Here is a 17553-nt window from a genome sequence, read left to right as displayed (position 1 = left end):
CCTAAAGCCTCTGCTCAAAATGATCAAGCCCTAGGCTTTACAGAACGCCACCTAAAATAGCCGTGGTCATTTGTGCGGTGTGAGCCACCTTCTAAAGCGGAATGAGCAGAGGTTGCCGAACTCCCAAACTCGCTGCAGCCTGGAGCCAGCAGTGGTCTGTTCCCACCCTGTCCCACCCCTCGTGCCCCTGCCACCCTTCTCCCCTCCCCACTTCTCCCCACTCCCCACTCTGCTGGGAGCCCAGAGGGTGATGGGGCAGGAAGACAGTGTGGGTTCAAACCAAAGATGACCCTGCACCTCCTCGAGCATGGCTGAGCCAAGATTAACGTGTAATGTTTCACAATATGTGCTCTTAACAGAGTCCATTGTTAGTCCTCCTTGAATAAGATAAATCAAATCCAGGCCTGGGACACCGGCGTATGAATTTAACAGATGTGATGCCATAGGGAAACTACTGTGTTATAAACTGCAGAAATGGCCTTTTTCTACTTCAGACTCGGGCTTATTCCAAAGAGCCTTCAGAGCTCCAGTGGTGAGGTGAGAGGTCACCCACTAAGACAGTAGCACCCACGCTGTAATTCAGCCTTGTGTGTAATTGGTTCAGAATCTCATCCTGACGTCTGGCTGGTATTCGTCCCATCATCTCGCTCACCCTCCAAAGGAAAAGTAGGGCAGGGATGGCTGTGCTCACTGTCCAGGTTTTCTTGGGTGAAAGATCACTTGGAGATGACAAAGCTGAGTAGTCAGCCTGAAATCCTGGTTGGTATTTTATTAATTTTGCACCAAGATAAATCCTGAAATTCTGACAAACTCCATGACAGGTGAAATTCCTTCTTGCAGAATCTGCTCAGCAAGAGGCTGCTCATTTCGTTCTGTTCCGAGGCAGGCAACAGGAGGGCAGCTTTCTAATCAGCCCTCAAAGGACCCCCAGCCGCCCCAGAGTCTCGGGCTGATTGAATAACTCCTGGGCCTCTTCCCCTAGGCCTCCATCAGCGGGAGTCCTGTGGAAAGCAATCTCCCGCAGACTGGCACTGAAGAGAGCTTTAAACCACCATTTTCTGCTCTCCCGAGGAGCCTGGAGTACTAAAAGATAGATGGACTGCAGATATTTTATGAGAAACTGTCAGAAGAAGAGCCAAGTAAATGTTTTTTTTTCTTCTTCTTTGAGTCACACACTACATCACTGTTGAATTTCTCCCAGAATCTTTTACACTGAAAGTAAGAAATTAATTGGTTGCTAACCTTTCATTCCCCCTCCCTTCTTCCTTGTTGTCTTCCTCCTTTTTTTTTTTCTTAAATATCCACACAGAGGCCCTTTGCTTAACCACAGTTGCAGAAAATCAGTACCATTTGCAATGAAATATTTATAATGACAGAATGAAAAATTGGATTCATTTTCTGGGCTGTAGCCGAACAGTCTGCAACTTTGTGCAGTATTGTTAGGCATCCCTCCTTCCTCCCTTTCACTGGAAGTTTTTTCGAAAACAGGCCACATGTACACTTACCTATGCTTTGGAGGGATGCCTACCAAAACACAGAACCCATTTCTGGGCTTTTTTTAAAAACAGAGGAGAAAAGAGCATATTTTCGTCTGTGTTGCCATGTGGGGGGGCACTCAGCTGTGGCCCATAAAGCGGTAGAGAGGATGTGAACCCCGTCAAAAGAAGGAGCGCTGACGCTGGGAAGGAGAAGCTGGGAGAAGTTTACGAGGAATCCAGGAGCCAGTCTGGTCTGCACTCCGGAGCGGAGTACAAATAGCACCCAGCAGGCCACAGAATCTCGGGGCAGGTTTATAAGGGAAATGGGAAGGCACAACAGAGGTGTATCAATAGACATGGATATCAGCGCTCACCTTCTTTTTTCCCTTGAGCGTTTGCTGCTGTAGGCTTTCCTCCCACGTGACCTCATATTCAGAGCTGCCTTCTTGCAAACGAGGGATGGCTACTGCATTTTTTTTTTCAAAGATGAAAGACAAAAGGAGTTTGCTAGGACGGTGCAGCGTTGCATTGCAAACAAGCCCGTCTCACAAGTGCAGGGCCGCCACAAGGCGTTCTTGCTTCCTACACGACTTGATTGCATCTGCAGCAAGATGCCTGTGAAGTGCATTTCAGTCTCCCAGATAAGTTTTCGCTTGCCACTGCACAGACGGGCTCAAAGAGCCGGCACACTTCTCCTCCCTCCATTGTCGCACCATGACAGAGCTTACATCCGCACTCCCACTCCGGGGCCTGCTCAGGCTCCCAGGCCAGCCCTCTGACTTAACCTTTCATCTGGTCCCTTGTGAAGCCCTGGGTTTAAGTAGTTAGGGTTGTTTTCTTTTGGTGTTTTTTCCCAAAGCGAGAACAGTTCTAGCGGACTTCAGCATGAGTAAAAACAGCCAAACTCAAATCTGCAGGTTTTGCTCACTGAATTTGCCTCCTGCATTGCCAACTCCACAAGATCAATAATCCATATTTTAGTGTATAATAAAGGCTGCCTGTAATTGAATTAGCTCATTCATTCCATCTGATTAGCCCTGTTTTATTCATGGAGCGGAAAAATAATACAAACTTACCTTCTCTAACATATTGCATGATGTGAATGTAAAAGAGCCTTCAGCGCTGTAAAACAAATTTATAAAGATGATGGAGAGTTAATTTCAGTATTTGTTTATCCTAGGAATAGGAATAATACAAAACACATCGTGCTGCATTTTTGTGGTGATAACTTTAACGTTCACATCTACTGTGGCAATCTGTCCTCCAGTCAGCCTGACATGAATATCCTATAGTAGGTCTCTCTTCTTACCGAAAGCAAGAACGCCTCCTCAGTTCTGAAGGACAGCTGGGATAAACAGTCTTCTGGTATTCGCCTTTGGAGAAATCCGCCTTAAGAGATTCCACCCTAAGGTCATTACCTCTTATCCATCCATGGATTACCATTTGCAAGCTTTTTGATTGTTTACTCTCTTCTCTTTGAAGCAGAATCTTAGCCCACGTTTGGACCTGGGTGATGAGAAACACTGAACAGGAAAGGAGTTCTTCATCGTTGGGACCCCAGGCTCTCAATGCATAGACCAATTTCTGTGTGATGCGTACTTGCACAGAGGCTTGGAGGTTTTATACAGGTTTCTAGGTTTGTCTTTTCATTGCATCCCCCCCCCAAAAAAAACATGATTTGGAGAAATGCTGACAGTTCAGCATGAAATGATGTGTGTTCTGACACAAACTGCATTGTAGCTTAGGAATCTAGCCTGAAGTTCTTTTATTGTAGCATTTCTTTGATTCGGGGGAGAAAAAGAATTTTCTTTAAAAGTGTGTGTTTTGGGATGTGACAATAACTTTTCTCCATTGCCGTGCATGAATTCAGCAGAATGTTTCCACTTAACCCTTATTATTGCTGGCTTTCTGGAGGACCAAGGGTAAGGGGAAAAAAATGTTTTTGCATTAGTTTTTCAACAACTTAGGTAAGTCTGAAATATATATCCAAGTAAATGGGGATTGTAATCGTGGCCTGTTCAGAATCAATCTTTTCTGCAGACCAGGAAGGAGCACTGAATAGCATTCATTTAGGTACTGCCAGATGTATTTCTGCAAGGGGCGTGCCTTGCCAAACCGCTTTGGATGATTTTAAGTGTTATTAAGCAGACTTAACAGGGGCAACTGGCCCTCAGGATAGAAGTCAAGGACCATGGCGCAGAAATCCTTGGTGGAGGAAGGTTCCAGGGCAAACCCATCCTCAGAAAGAGAAGCGCCCAAATGCAGACTGGATTTGAATATCTGAGTTAACAACTCTGGGAATATTTCTCTTCCTCTTGGCCAGCTCCTTCTATGTTGTGGCTGGTTTGCATTTGTGTTTGAAGTGCCAGGCGGTTTAATGAAGTTATTCTTTTATAAATTTTGCAACACTGAAGCAAGCATGAGGGCTTTAAATTAGAATAAGTGCCACTTCTGTGTGGCAGGTTCCTTTGAGGACTGATTAGAAAGAGGCCTCCTGCCGCCCAGTCCTTTCTGCCCAGCAGCGGCGTTGGTGCGTGGGCGTGTTTACAGCTCACCTTGAAATTTGCACGAGAGAGCGAGCGTGCACCATGCCTGCTGCCTGGGCCTCTGTTAGCGGAAGCTGTCTTCCTCTCCAGGATCATGTTAAATACTTCACTTTAAGGAGTTATTTTTTTAATTATATTGCTTTATTGTAATGAATTAAAATTAACTTGGAGCAGCAAATTATCTAAGGATGTGAGGGTTATAGATTACTCTCACCATAGCTACAGCTTTGTTGGGGGGAACTCAAGGGCTGTCTTTCTAGAAGCTCAGTGCACCATGAGGGATGAGGAGACTGTTCCACAGAGACCGAGAAGCAGTGTCAGAAAAGATGCCCAGGAAATGGGAAGAGAATGGGAGTTCCTTTTGTTCTTGTGGGGTTTTTTTGCGGTACACGGGCCTCTCACTGTTGTGGCCTCTCCCATTGCGGAGCACAGGCTCCGGACGTGCAGGCCCAGCGAGCATGGCTCACGGGCCCAGCCGCTCTGCGGCATGTGGGGTTTTCCCAGACCGGGGAACGAACCCGTGTCCCCTGCATCGGCAGGCGGACTCTCAACCACTGCGCCACCAGGGAAGCCCGAGAACGGGAGTTTTAACATGTGGGTTTATGAAGCGAATAGAGGCTCTTCTTGGCCAGAGTGGTGGGCAGCTCTGCCATTTTAAGACCTGAAAGCTTCTGGGACAAGAAGAAATGAGGCCCAAGAGGGAATCCAAGTATATGTTAAGACCCAACAAGTTTCCACGTAGGATAAGGGATGCACTTGGCATTCCTGATTCCCTCTCTTCCTGCCTGTGTGCACTGGCTAACAGACGGGTGATTTCAGGGGACGCGAGGCAGGACATTATTAAAGAAAGGGGCTTGAAGCTTTCTGCAGGACACAAAACATGCAAGGGGGAGGGAAAGGAAAGAGAGCAAGCAAGGGAAAAAGCACCAAACTTAAGTACAGAATTATTTCTCTTCTCTCCAAACCAGGATTATTATGTTTTTAATTGAAAGTGAGAGACACCCAACTGGAATTTGGCTTGTGAAATATTCACATTTTAAAAGGACTTTCTTAGAATTTAAAGCAAGGCCTACTTGGGGCTCCTTCTAATTGCATTCTCCATGCAGGAATATGAGCCCTGGGGGGACCCAAAGATCAAAGGCAAACACCAGGGATTGTACCTGTAGAATCCATGCAGGAATGTACCTCTCTCCCGGCTCCACAGCACACACTCATGCCAACATCCAGCATAGGCACGAGTGTACACACATGCACATGTGCACACACACACTCATCCTTCTGCAGTTTCATTATGGAAATTTTGGAAACCAACACATTGTCTTTTCACAGTTCTATTCTTTGTGTGTATATTTACTAAAGCAAATGCCCTAGTAGACAAGCATTTGGTTGCTTATGATGGGGAAAGGTTGTTTTCTGTTATTCTTCATGATTTATGACATGTTGACTTACTCTTACTGTGAGTTTACCTCCTAGAGAGTGTGGCCGTGTTTTTAATAAAAGAAATAATACACTACAAGGAAGTGGCATTTCTTTTGCTCTTTGCCCAAGTTCAATAAACTATTTTTCATAATTATTGGGAATTGGTTGAAGGGAATCCTTGTCCATATCAAGTGGAAAAGCAGGAAGAGTTCTTGCTTCCTCTCCCTCCCTAGAAAGGTTACCCTTTGAATATAAATTACTATGCCTTGTGCTTCTCCCATTCTAATCAGATGACCTTTTGAGTCTGGTGGACAGAGTTTAAATCCTAACCCTGCCAGTCAGTTTTTACATCAATGCCCTGTTCCAACAGCTTTCAGGTACATAACTTTCAATGGATTTCAAAAACAGACGTGAAGTAAATAATGCAGGCGGAATCTTGCTGCTGATGGTCAAACAACCTAACTTGACTGCAAGATCTTGGGCCAAGTAATGTGACGATGGGTAATTTCACTAACTAAATCCTTCACGAAAAACCTTCTGGGATACAAAGTCTAAGAGAAAAGGGAGGAGCAGGAAAAGTGTAATGTTTGCAAGAGGACATTTCTGAGCAATTATCAATTTAAGCTCCCATTATTTGCTGCTAATTACTACACGAGGCTGTTAAATATTTAGCAGAAGTTTGTTTAATTGTGTTTGACTTGGGATGGGGCGGGGGGCTTGAATATGACTTGAGCATCATGAGTCAGTGTGTACACCCAGAGCCAGGCAGAGAGGAAATTTGCATTCACCCAAGATGAACACATTTCAGTGTCAGCCAAGCCTTCTTTTTCCTTCATTCCACGGATTTATCTTTAAGGTATCTACAATTAGAGCACGAAGAAAGGGCGCTGTTCACGGATGTAAAGTTGGAAGGAGGTCATTCTTAACCTTGTTTACAGGTGTTCTGGTTTAGAAAGCACCAGTGTGATAAATTAAACATTACAGGGGGAAAAATTAAAGCTTAGCAACAACTGGCGCATGGACACATCTGTCTGTGAAGCACTGACTTAATCCCTGAATATCTTATTAGACGGTATTGCCTATCAAAGCCTTCTGTCCCACAATACGCTGGACCCTGCAATTCTGGAATCTGAGCAGAATCTTTAAGCTCTGGCCTCTCTTTCATTTTTGCTGGCTCTCTGCAGTTTGATTTAAATTTTCCGTTGGCTCCATGCATGTGAACAGGTAGCTCAACTCATTGTTCTCTTTTAAAAATAAACTTTGTACCTTTAATGTATTTCCCAGTGGCCATTTTGCTCTTTTTAACCTATTCTTCCAATTCGGCACCTTTTTTTTTTTTGTCTTTTTCCTCAATGTAGTAGATCGTGCATGCTCCTATCAGTTCAAAAAAGGGAAATTTCAAGCCTGTCCTATATGCAAAACAGATAGGGGTCAGGTAGCGACTGAAATTTTACTACCATTTCTTTTCATGTATTTTATTTATTTATTTATTTATTTATTATTATTATTTTTTTTTTTTTGCGGTATGTGGGCCTCTCAGTGTTGTGGCTTCTCCCGTTGCGGAGCATGGGCTCCGGACGCACAGGCTCAGCGGCCATGGCTCACGGGCCCAGCCACTCCGCGGCATGTGGGATCTTCCCAGACCGGGGCACAAACCCATGTCCCCTGCATCGGCAGGTGGACTCTCTACCACTTTGCCACCAGGGAAGCCCTCTTTTCATGTATTTTATTTATTTATTTATTTATTTATTTATTTATTTTAATTTTTGACCGCACTGTGTGGCTTGTGAGATTTTAGTTCCCCAACCAGGGATCGAACCTGCACCCTTGGCAGTGAAAGCAGAGTCCTAACCACTGGGCCACTAAGGAATACCCTTTACTACCATTTTTAAGCTCGTAATGAGAAATGAAATGGTTACGAAGTTAACGTTGTCATGTATGACCCATCATCAGTATTTTGTCCTTTTGAAGCTGGTGGACCAGCGTGGCTTGTTTTATTTCTCTGAAGTGTTTCATTGTCAAAATACTAAAAATTGCTCTACATTAGCAATTTAGACATGGCATTCCTTTAAAAATTAGTCTTTGCTTAGGCTTCTGAAGACTCACATTAGGCTAAGGCTAGGCTACTTTAGGTAGGTATTCTCAAGATATTGTTCACCACCATTGGCTTTCCCAGCTTGGTTTGCTGTTGTAAAAAAAAGAGCACCTGTGGTGAAAATAGGCTCTGTTTGAAGTGACCGCTACCTCCCTGCCCAGCCGCATGGATCTCCAGCCCCACAGGGACCAGTACCCTGCCCTCAGCCGCTCTCAGCCTGGCTCCTGCTCTCTCCCGCTGGAGCCCGTCACTCTCTTCTAACCTCCCCCTCCTCATCACGCCAGCACTGGGCAAGTGTGACTCCTCTGAGAACTAAGCCCAGGAGGTGAGGCGCCCTTTCTCTGTGGCCCATTGCACCCTGTCCTCCTGTCCCTGGTGAGTGCCCTGACGGTGAGCAGCTGTAGTCTCTGCAGCCAGCCCAGCCCGGGGATGAGAACATAGCGACCTGCACCGCTCAACAATTGCTTCTTTGCACAAGCCAGCTCAGCCACTGCAGTGGCTATAAGACCTTGAAAGTTGGCTTAAACTCTCTGGGACTTAATTTCCTCACCTATAAAATGAGATGTTGGAACAGATGCTGCTAGAACTCTCCAGCTCTGAAACCATTTCTTTTTTATTCTGAAGCATCACTTACAGGTGTTGTTAGCTCGACCAGCAAATGAGGGATGATGGCTTTGCAGTTCATTCAGAGTAGGGAGTTGTTTCCATAGCCTAAATAGTAATTTCCAGATTTTAATATTTGGGTCCCTTTATACTTTATTAGATTGTAAATATTTCTAAAGCAGCACTGATTGCCACTAAAATGTACCACCTTTGTTCACTGATGGTACATGGAAGGTCTTAGTAAACTGCTGAATGAGTGGACATTTTTGGAGAGATGATTATTTATACAAGCAATGCCATTTATTATATATCTCGAAGAATCCTTTCCCTGATTTCTCAGCAAATGCCCATTCTCACTATTGACCATATTTTTAAATGCCATGCCATAGTTCCATGTGGCATATATGTGTCCCTTTTGCTGTCCCTTTTTTTTTTTTTGTAATTTGACGGGGGGTAGATACCGCTGAGACTGGAGACTAGGTCACATCCTCAAGCAGGCGCGGCAAGCTCAATGTGTTTTCAAAACACTGGAAACAGTGGTCCTCAACTGGGAATGATTTTTCCCCCAGGGGTTATGTGGCTGTCACGACTGGGAAGGTGCCCCTGGCATGTTGTTGACAGAGGCCAGGGACGCTGCTAACATCCTACTGTGCACAGGGCAGACCCCTAGAACAAAGACTAGTCCCCCTCGACATTCCAGTACTGCTGAGGTTGGGAAACCTGGTCCCACCAGCCTTCTAGAATCTATTTAATTTGTAGGCATCTCTCTCTAGAATAAAGCAATTGAATGACATAGTTTGTATAATGACTAAGAAATAGCTTACTGGATTGTCTTTTTGGTTTCTCTGGATGAGATAGAAGAACTTTACACTACAGATACATGGTCAAGGCTTCTGAACATAAACTCATAAACATGCCAGTGTCCACACGCTTCAGAGTTATCTCAGCCCAAGCTTTTCTAGGCTCATTTAGCATGAATGTCCAAAGAACAGCAAATACAAAAAAAGTCCTTCAGTGAGGTTTATTAGAATGTGAAATCGTTCCCTGTGGGAGGTGTGATAGAAGCTTCATTGCCAAAACCATTTAAAACTAGCCTAGAGTGTGAACTTTATAAAATTATTTTTGTCCAACAAGGGGACAAACTAAATAACCTAATAGTCCTTTTCTCTCCTTAATATCGTGTATTTTTCTGATCACTTCTGATGATGCCATTTCACCTTTTGCTTTAATATAGCTTGGTGTCATCCAGAAAATGCTTTGAGATGTCAGGCCAAGCCCATGTGAACTGTTAAATGTCAAAAGAAAATGCATCAGTGTCTCTCTAAGTTCATAGTGATGACATTACCATATGAAAAAATAAAAAGGGAAATTCTGTCAGTGCAAACATGATCATAAATTCAACATTCATGGCATTAAAGAGAGGGGCAAAAGCATATCATGACAGACAGTTTGGGAAATTCCATTGCTGTTTATCAAAATAAAAGTGTAGGTCTTCCCTGGTGGCGTGGTGGTTGAGAGTCCGCCTGCCGATGCAGGGGACACGGGTTCGTGCCCTGGTCCGGGAGGATCCCACATGCCGCGGAGCGGCTGGGCCCATGAGCCATGGCCGCTGGGCTTGCGCCTCCAGAGCCTGTGCTCCGCAACGGGAGAGGCCACAGCAGTGAGAGGCCCGCGTACCGCAAAAAAAATAAATAAATAAAAGTGTAGAGCCTCATTTTAGTGAATTCTGCCAAAGTAAAAATTGTGAGTCAACCACCCTGGTCATGAAAATCCATCATATGAATATGTTTTGTAGACTGTCAAAGCACTTTGGGAAATACTATACATTTGTCTTTTAAGAACATTCATTAAAATATATCTCACCAAAATGCACATACCTACATATATGTTCCTGACGTTTACCAGGTAGGGCCCATGAAAACACAATTACCCCAAATTTCTCCAGCTAAGAAGTATATAATTTGTAGACAATGGAAACTTTGGGGTGGTAAAATGGGGTCTAATTGGTATTTTGGATGATTTGGGTGATTTTTAGAACATTCTAACAGTACTTCCAAAGCTGAAGCAATTCACTTTTAATTAATTTAAAACTATGAGTACTTTGGTAATCATGTGGACTTTGAAAATGTTAATTTATTGCCTTCACATCCTGTTAACCTTATCAAGACAAAGGCTACTCTTTGCCATTGTATTTTTTTCTCTAACCTATGGGGGAGATCACCCAGTATCCTCTCTCCATTAGCCAGATACACTCCTAAAGCTGTTTTACCAGCAAAAGAACTTGGGAATGAAAAAAGAGAGTGGGAGGAAATGTAAAAATCTTGATTAGAAAGTATAATTTAATAGAACATGTATTGAACCAAATGTATTGATTAATGTAGAAGATATAGTACTTATATTGATTCAAACCAGAGATTTAGTACTAAAAGCTCTAAGCCAAAAAGCTGCTGCAGATTGCTACAAAAGTCAGTTTAATGCTGTCCTTGAGAGTGCCTTCACAAAGAAATTCTTCTAATGTTTGAGGACTAGGTAGAATGCGGTATATGTCAGTTTGATCCCGGAGGGTTTTATTTTGTACTCTAATAGCTGTTACGAGCCTACATTATATCCAAGGAGTAATTTTCCTTAGGGGTGCCCGGCTCGCTTTGTGTCAATATTCTAGCATTTTAAGTCACGTACAGTATATGCTTCTGGGAACAGGGAAGGAGCCAGCCAGACTCATAATGGTCTGCATTCATTAATAAAGGCAGAAGCTGCTGTCCCTCCACTGCCCGCTACAGGGATGCCTCTTTGGCCTTCAGGGACCCGTGCAGACACATTTAAAGAAAGCTTTATTTTGAGTGGGCAGGAGATAAAATGTAGGACTCGCAGGCATTTCCTAAGTCAGCTATGTGCCCGAGCACAGGGTGACCTTAATGGGTCAAAGAAGAATGCAGGTCAAAAGACTTATTATCCAAGCTGTTGGAAACCAATTGCTTTTGTTTAAAAAAATAAATAAAAAATAAAAAGCAGTAGTGCTTAAAGGTGGACGATAATGTAGACTTCTGTTTGCAGCCTGTGACTGCACGACTGTATGTGTACTGGGATATGCTTCTAGAAAAATAAGAGCATACAGACTATCCATAGTGTTTACAGATAAAGGTCCAACCCTCGTGATAAAAGGAAGGGTAATATAATTAGTCAATCAGTGATGATTGATTACGGATGTTTGCGTTCTTCAACTAAAGAAAAAACAACATGCTGCCATGGTGCTGTCCCCATCTGTTGAAAGAAACAGCCACATTTAATCCTTCTATTTCTTTTATTTCTTCCCGCCTTGCATTGTTGCAAAGCCACAATTGCCTACTATTTCTTCTGGTTGGAAAACATCTCATTTAAATGGAATACAACTGCAGTTTAAATTCAGGATTCTAATGGCATGGTGAATTAGTGGAAAGCTTGTTATTTTTTTTCATTCCTTTTTAAAATAGCATGCTGTATCTTTTTCTTAGTTTTAAAAGCGTGTCAGAATTTGAGACAAAAGGCTATAAATAGACAACTCATGGTAAAAATGATTAACATCTTTGAATCAACAAATCTCACAAAACTTCCGTTCTGACAGTTTTTATTTTTATTATCACTGCTATGTAACATTTTGCCGATGCCAACAGAGGGCTACAAAGCACAGACAACGAGACGTGGTCTGGCAAAATATTGGACAGGCGAGGGCAATCTGTGGCACCACTTTTGGGGCTGGGGACTTAATTTTTCTACCCTGGGAAGGTAGATTCCCCCTGGCTTTCCTCCAGAGCTTAACTTCATCTTTGTTATAGGTGCAAATATTCAAATTCACATCAAGATCACAGGAAAATGGGATAGTTTGGCCAAGGTGAACAGTTACAGGGGATGGTGGGTGTTTTTCTCTTTTATTTAAAAATATTTTGCTTGGATTGCATTTTAAATAGGATTAAACCGTTTGACCAGTAAATGTGGTCAGCCCTCTGAAAGGAGGAGGCTGAATTAATCATGTGTTAGCGTGCCAAGCCCAAAATGAGAATTCCAGTCTTGTAAAATGAAAGGCATCTCATATTTTAAAAGAAATTCATAGTGCTAGAAGGGAATTTTTAAGGTCCTCATCTGTTTTTTAGCTTTCTAAGTTTAATTTCACATTTTAGAGAAAAAAAGATAGAACAAACTCCTTCTAAATGGGGCCCTTTACAGTAAAGAGTGTTTTTGTTGTTTTTTTTTTTAAAACCTGGCTATTAAAGTATCATACCTAGATGGATCGTCTTTTAAGCTTTAAGGTGTGTTGTGAATTTGATTTTTTTTAACACAAACCCCCCTCGTGTAAAACAACTGTTCATAACTGGGATTAATGGTTTGCAATTTTCAGTTACTTAGACATGGGGTCTCCAAGAGATGGCTTTTTGCAGAGTAGAATATGGCTCTCTGTGGGATTACAGAAGTTTTCTTCTCTTCCTACTTCCTTTTCTGTCATCACCACCCCCAGCCCGCGTCGATGTTGCACTGATGTTCTCCTCGATTATGTAAAACACTTTCCCTTCATTGGAACAGATATTTTTTCTCATAACCTGTCATTGCATTAAAGTACCTTGGGGACTGTGAATTGCTGTGTAAAATTGGTGAGATTACCCACTGCTTTGTTCTAGTGTAGTGGTTTCCTCCAGACCCAAAGAACAGAAAACTCGTATAGGAGAAGGCTGCTTGCGCGTGGCCTGGCAGCCTTTTCTCGCCCTGCACGTCCCCGTCTGTGCTGCAGGGGCTCAGGAAGGGCTCTGTGGTGTGGCGGGGTGTGGGGAGGAGAGAGGGCAGGCACCTGCCCTCTCCTTGGGCTTAGCGCTTCTCTGGTCTACTTTTCATCTTTCCCACTCGCTTCTTGTCTCCCTTTCTGTCTGTGGTTTTAAAAAACACACCAAATAGGTGGAAAGCCCCCATGAAGCAACTTCTTGTTTCTCTTATCCTTGGATCTTCAGTGAAGTCTGGAGACAAACACTCCTCATCTTTCTCTCCAACCCCTAAAAACCAACCCAGTAACCTGTGCAGCTCAGACATTCCTTCCTTCCTCCAGAAGATGAAATCAGGCCATTTTTATTTCCAGTGACTCAGAGTACTGCGTGGAGGAGGGGAACAGTCACAGCCCAAAGATCCTCAGAAGTGGTGAGGACAAGCCCTTGAGGACTGGATCAGAATCACCTGTTTGTTTTGTTTTCAATGCAAATATGCCCCATTCCCACCTTGAGAATCACAGACAATGGTGAGCCAGGACTGGGAGGCCTGACCTCACCCTCAGCTGATCTGGAGAAAAAAAGAAAAAGAAGGACAATAAGTGATCTCAGTGGTACGCAGGTATCTCCACACCCAGAGAACTTTCTGCCTTTACCATATTTCATGCCAGATTTCCCATTTAGACGTTATTTGTATTACAGCTCTTTAGTTTTGTTGAATCTGGAATTTTGCAAGCCATACCCTCGTCCTTCTCTCAAATGATATATATTCTTTTCTCTTAATATGCAAAGCATACATCCTTTATAGTAGCAACTTCAATCTGTTGCAATGAGTGATTCATATGTATTTGTGTATTTCTTTGCACCTCCGAAGAGACTTGTATGGCTTTGGTTTAGGGTGAAAGCATCCAAGAAACAACTGTTGCCAACTATTATGGCCAACTCGTGTTAGGTTTTTGTTCTGTAGTATCTTAATATAGGCACATAGAAGAACACAGGTTAGATTGCAGTATAGCTTCCTTTATTAACCACTAAAATTCGATTGAATGTGGAATGTCTATAGTAAGCACTTAAATATTTTTAAATAAAGTTATTAAACTGATTTCTGTTTTTTACTTTGCGATAAAAAGTAATCACACATCCTCCTGTCAACGTTCTACCATTTGGATAACTATTGTCATAGATTCTTGTATTTATTTTCTTAATTTTTTTTTAATTAAAAAAAAGCACCTTTCTATAAGATCAGGCTTGACTCTTTGAGATAGGGAAATGCATGAAAAAGTTTAGACAGTGCATTTTGAGTAATTGAACTTTTTTACTGTTTATAGCCTCTTTGATCATAATTATGTTGATATTTAAGGGGATAGCAATGTTTCTTAGTCTCATCAGTATTTTGATTACCCTTTATGTCTACCTGTTGGTGAAAAATAATTTGCAGAAGTATTTATTTAGAATCAATACAAAGAAAAAAAGAGTTGGCATAAAACTGGTCTGCTCCTGTATGTACTTTTAGGCTAGTACTACTAAAGAAAAATCCAGCTTGTCTTTTACTGAATTAATAAAAATGGTATGTTTTAAATAAGGCTGAGTGAAATAACATCCTCATTATTTGCTGTCAATCTTCTTATAAAATGGGCTTAGTTTGAAATCGGGAACGGAAGACCTGGGTCCTTTTCACAAGACTCATGTCTCCTTCCTTGGTGCTCGTAGCCCCAGTTGGGCACCCCTGAGCAGCCAAGCCTCTGGTCCTTCATCCTTTACTCATTGGGCAGCCATTTTGCTAGTTTGGTGGGGGATGAAAAGATAACAAAGATCTCTAAGACAAAGCCCTCTGTTGAAAACTTTCCATAGCTCCTCTTTCCCTATAAGACAAAGCCTGGACTCCTAAGCCAGGTACAGAGGACTCTTCATAATCTGGCCGCAAACTTCTATCTTCATTTCTCATCAGCATGCTTGATTCTGGACACTTGAGAAGATTCCAACCAAACTGAACGAGTTGCAGGTCCACGAACATACCTTGCATATTCTTCTTTGCCTTTACCCACGTGGGTCTTTGGCCTGGAATGCCCGCCCTGCATCCCCATTGCCTCTTCATTCATATTCATTCATACTATTCCAGCCTCAACTAAAATGTCACGAGTTACGTCCACTGCAAAGCCTTCCCCAAAGGCCAGGCAGGGTTAGGCATGCATGATATTCCTATGGTCATTTCTAATATAATCCCACCAGGTTGCTTTACCTTCATGTGCCCACGTGACTTTCTTGAGACTGTGAGCACTCTGAAGATGTGAAGGCAGGGACCGTCCTTCTCCCGGCAGTGGCCCTTGCCTAGCTTGTCAGTCGTTCAGTTGGCCAGACCCTCTTTGCTGAGTGCTGCAATCCTGGGGGCTACGTCTGGTGGTGATACCAGGATTCAAGAGATGCTTGTGAAGGAATGAATAAATGAATGAAGACCAAAATTACAGACACAGGGAGAGAGCCGAAATTGCAAATAACCACAAGACCCCAGATGCATACAATATAAGCAGTATAAAGCACAGTGGGAAATCAGAGAAGGGGGAAAGCAGTTTTAGACGGGATGAGCATGAAGTGGTAGTATTTTGTGGTAGAGGTCAAGGTTCTGATCAGAAGGGATGGGGGAGGGGGTCGACTGGGAGAGGTGGGAGAACGACGCTCAGGGGAGGCACAGCAGAGGGAAGGTGCACCTCAGGCCTTCTCCAGGCGTTTGCTCCGAATGAAAGTCCCGTAGACCTGTGACCATCCCCCGTGCAGGCCACAGGCCCAGGTCTGGAGCCCAGTGTTCACCCCCAGGGCCTGGCTTGTAGTTATAAGTTACCCAGGAATCCCAGTTGCTGGCTCACACTTTGGAACCGGGATGTTGGCTCAGAAAGGGGACATGCTGTGTGGATGGAGAGGAGGCCACCAGAATACAACAAGGGCTGCACCCGCTGGGGACGGGGGAGGTTGCAGGCCGCTGTGATCTGCTCCTGCGCCAGGAGGGGACCCAGCACCAGGCCCACCCCAAGGAGAGGAACTGGAGAAGCTTCCTGTCAGTTGTCGGCCAGGCCGTTCTTGCCCGTAAAGTCTATGTTCAGGGACAGATAGAGCCTCTGCTGTGAAGACGTTCACCTTCTAAGAGTGAATAGAACAAAAGCATCTGTAATGAATGGAAATGACGCGCAGATAAGTGTAACTGTTAAAATAGTGCTACCCAGGCATTTGAAAAGACGGTCGTATTCTGATAAGAAGAGATGGTGGAAGGTAGGGCCGGGGGGGGGGGTCCTCCAGGGAAGCAAAACAGAGGCAGAGAAAGGGGAGACCCCTGGCCCCGCCCTTCCATCCTGGCTCCCACTGGGGGAGGGGAGGAGCCGGTCCCATGAGCACCGATGCATCCGGGTGCAGAACTATAGTATTTAGGTCATTACAAATCAATCAGCATTTATAGATACTTGGTTTGATGAAAATACAATCACTTAAGGGTTTTTTTTTCCCTCTTTCATTACAGAATCATACGATGACCCAACACAGCAGTTAGTGCAAGCACGGTCTCTCAAGGAGAATGACTTTTGTGGCACAAAAAGGGAACATATTTTACTCTTTGCACGAAACTTTCATTGTTAATGTATATTATTCAGAAACATTGTATTGTACCATAAAACTTGTATTATCAAAACTGTTGGATGTTCATGTGTTTGAACTTTTGAGCACCGGATAGACCCCCTGTATATAAAGTGTCTCACATGTATTATGTCGTCTGATACTAAAATGGTCTTATAAAGACAAGTGGACTTGGGCCCTATTCAGGCAAGATTTTTTTTAAAATGTGAGCAAAATGGCTTAAGAGAAAGTATTTTCAAGGAAGACAGATTAAAACAACCCTGTTACACAGGAGACTATGTTTGGACTTCCTTTTCTTAACACTTAAGCCTAGAATTTCTCTTTTGGTATATCAACAGTTAAACCCAAGACTATTTTTTATTGCTGAAGATTCTTGCAAACCATGAAGAGGTGTTCTCACAGAACCCCACAGCTGGATAAGGCCCGTATATATATTTGTAAGCCTTGCGATGTGACAGGTAGCATCACTATATACGCAATAGTTGTTATGTAGACTGTCAAAGAATTTTTTTTTCCTGGATACATTTGAAGCTTTGAGTGTTCAAGGTTTTCCTTAATGATTTCACACAGCCAAATTCTTGAATCAGTTGAACTAACCTGTATGTTACTGTTATTAATGTTTACTCTGCGGTCTGAACCTGGAGATTACTGGAATTGTTTTCCAAGAGGAAATAAATTCAGTTTACCATTAGGTATGAGTGTATTTGTGTGTTTTCTTTATCTAGTTACTCTGCCATTAAAAAAATCTAATTGCCTGCACCCTTGGAAATGAGTTCTGCTCTTGAGAATATCCCAGGCATAACCTCAATCATATGTAACCTTTCCACACTGGGCCAAAGGCAGCTGGGAAGAGATTCATCACATCGCATAGGGAAGGAATCAGACCCGATGTACTTCTTCCTCTTGCAGATCCTACCAGGTCACATTGTACTGGAGCGTTTTGACATCACAGATGGATGTGATGGCTGTTTTCTGCATAATTTGCAGCCCAATTCATGTCATGCTGTGCAAATCTGAACTCAAAGTAGATGGCTGCAATTTGAGAGGCAGTTTGGCTTATGTGTACTTAA

General features: G+C 43.2%; 1 protein-coding gene across 4 annotated transcripts in view; it reads left to right on the top strand.

The window, feature by feature from the left end:
- Positions 1-17174, top strand: part of ZNF521 (zinc finger protein 521) — a 292592-nt gene extending 275418 nt beyond the window's left edge. For 2 of the 4 annotated variants that reach the window (XM_082639966.1, XM_082639962.1), the window contains one exon: positions 841-2675. In XM_082639966.1, coding sequence (XP_082496092.1) covers positions 841-909 — 69 coding nt within the window. In that variant the 3' untranslated portion in view covers positions 910-2675. Of the gene's footprint in view, positions 1-840; positions 2676-16370 lie in introns of those variants that run through there. The other 2 variants (XM_082639963.1, XM_082639961.1) reach the window with 2 other exon arrangements.
- The last annotated feature ends 379 nt before the right edge of the window (positions 17175-17553 follow it).

Source organism: Mesoplodon mirus (assembly GCF_964341445.2).
Source record: "Mesoplodon mirus genome assembly, chromosome: 13".
Lineage (NCBI taxonomy): Eukaryota > Metazoa > Chordata > Mammalia > Artiodactyla > Ziphiidae > Mesoplodon > Mesoplodon mirus.
Note: the sequence above shows the minus strand (reverse complement) of the source record. Positions and strands in the feature narration are given on the sequence as shown.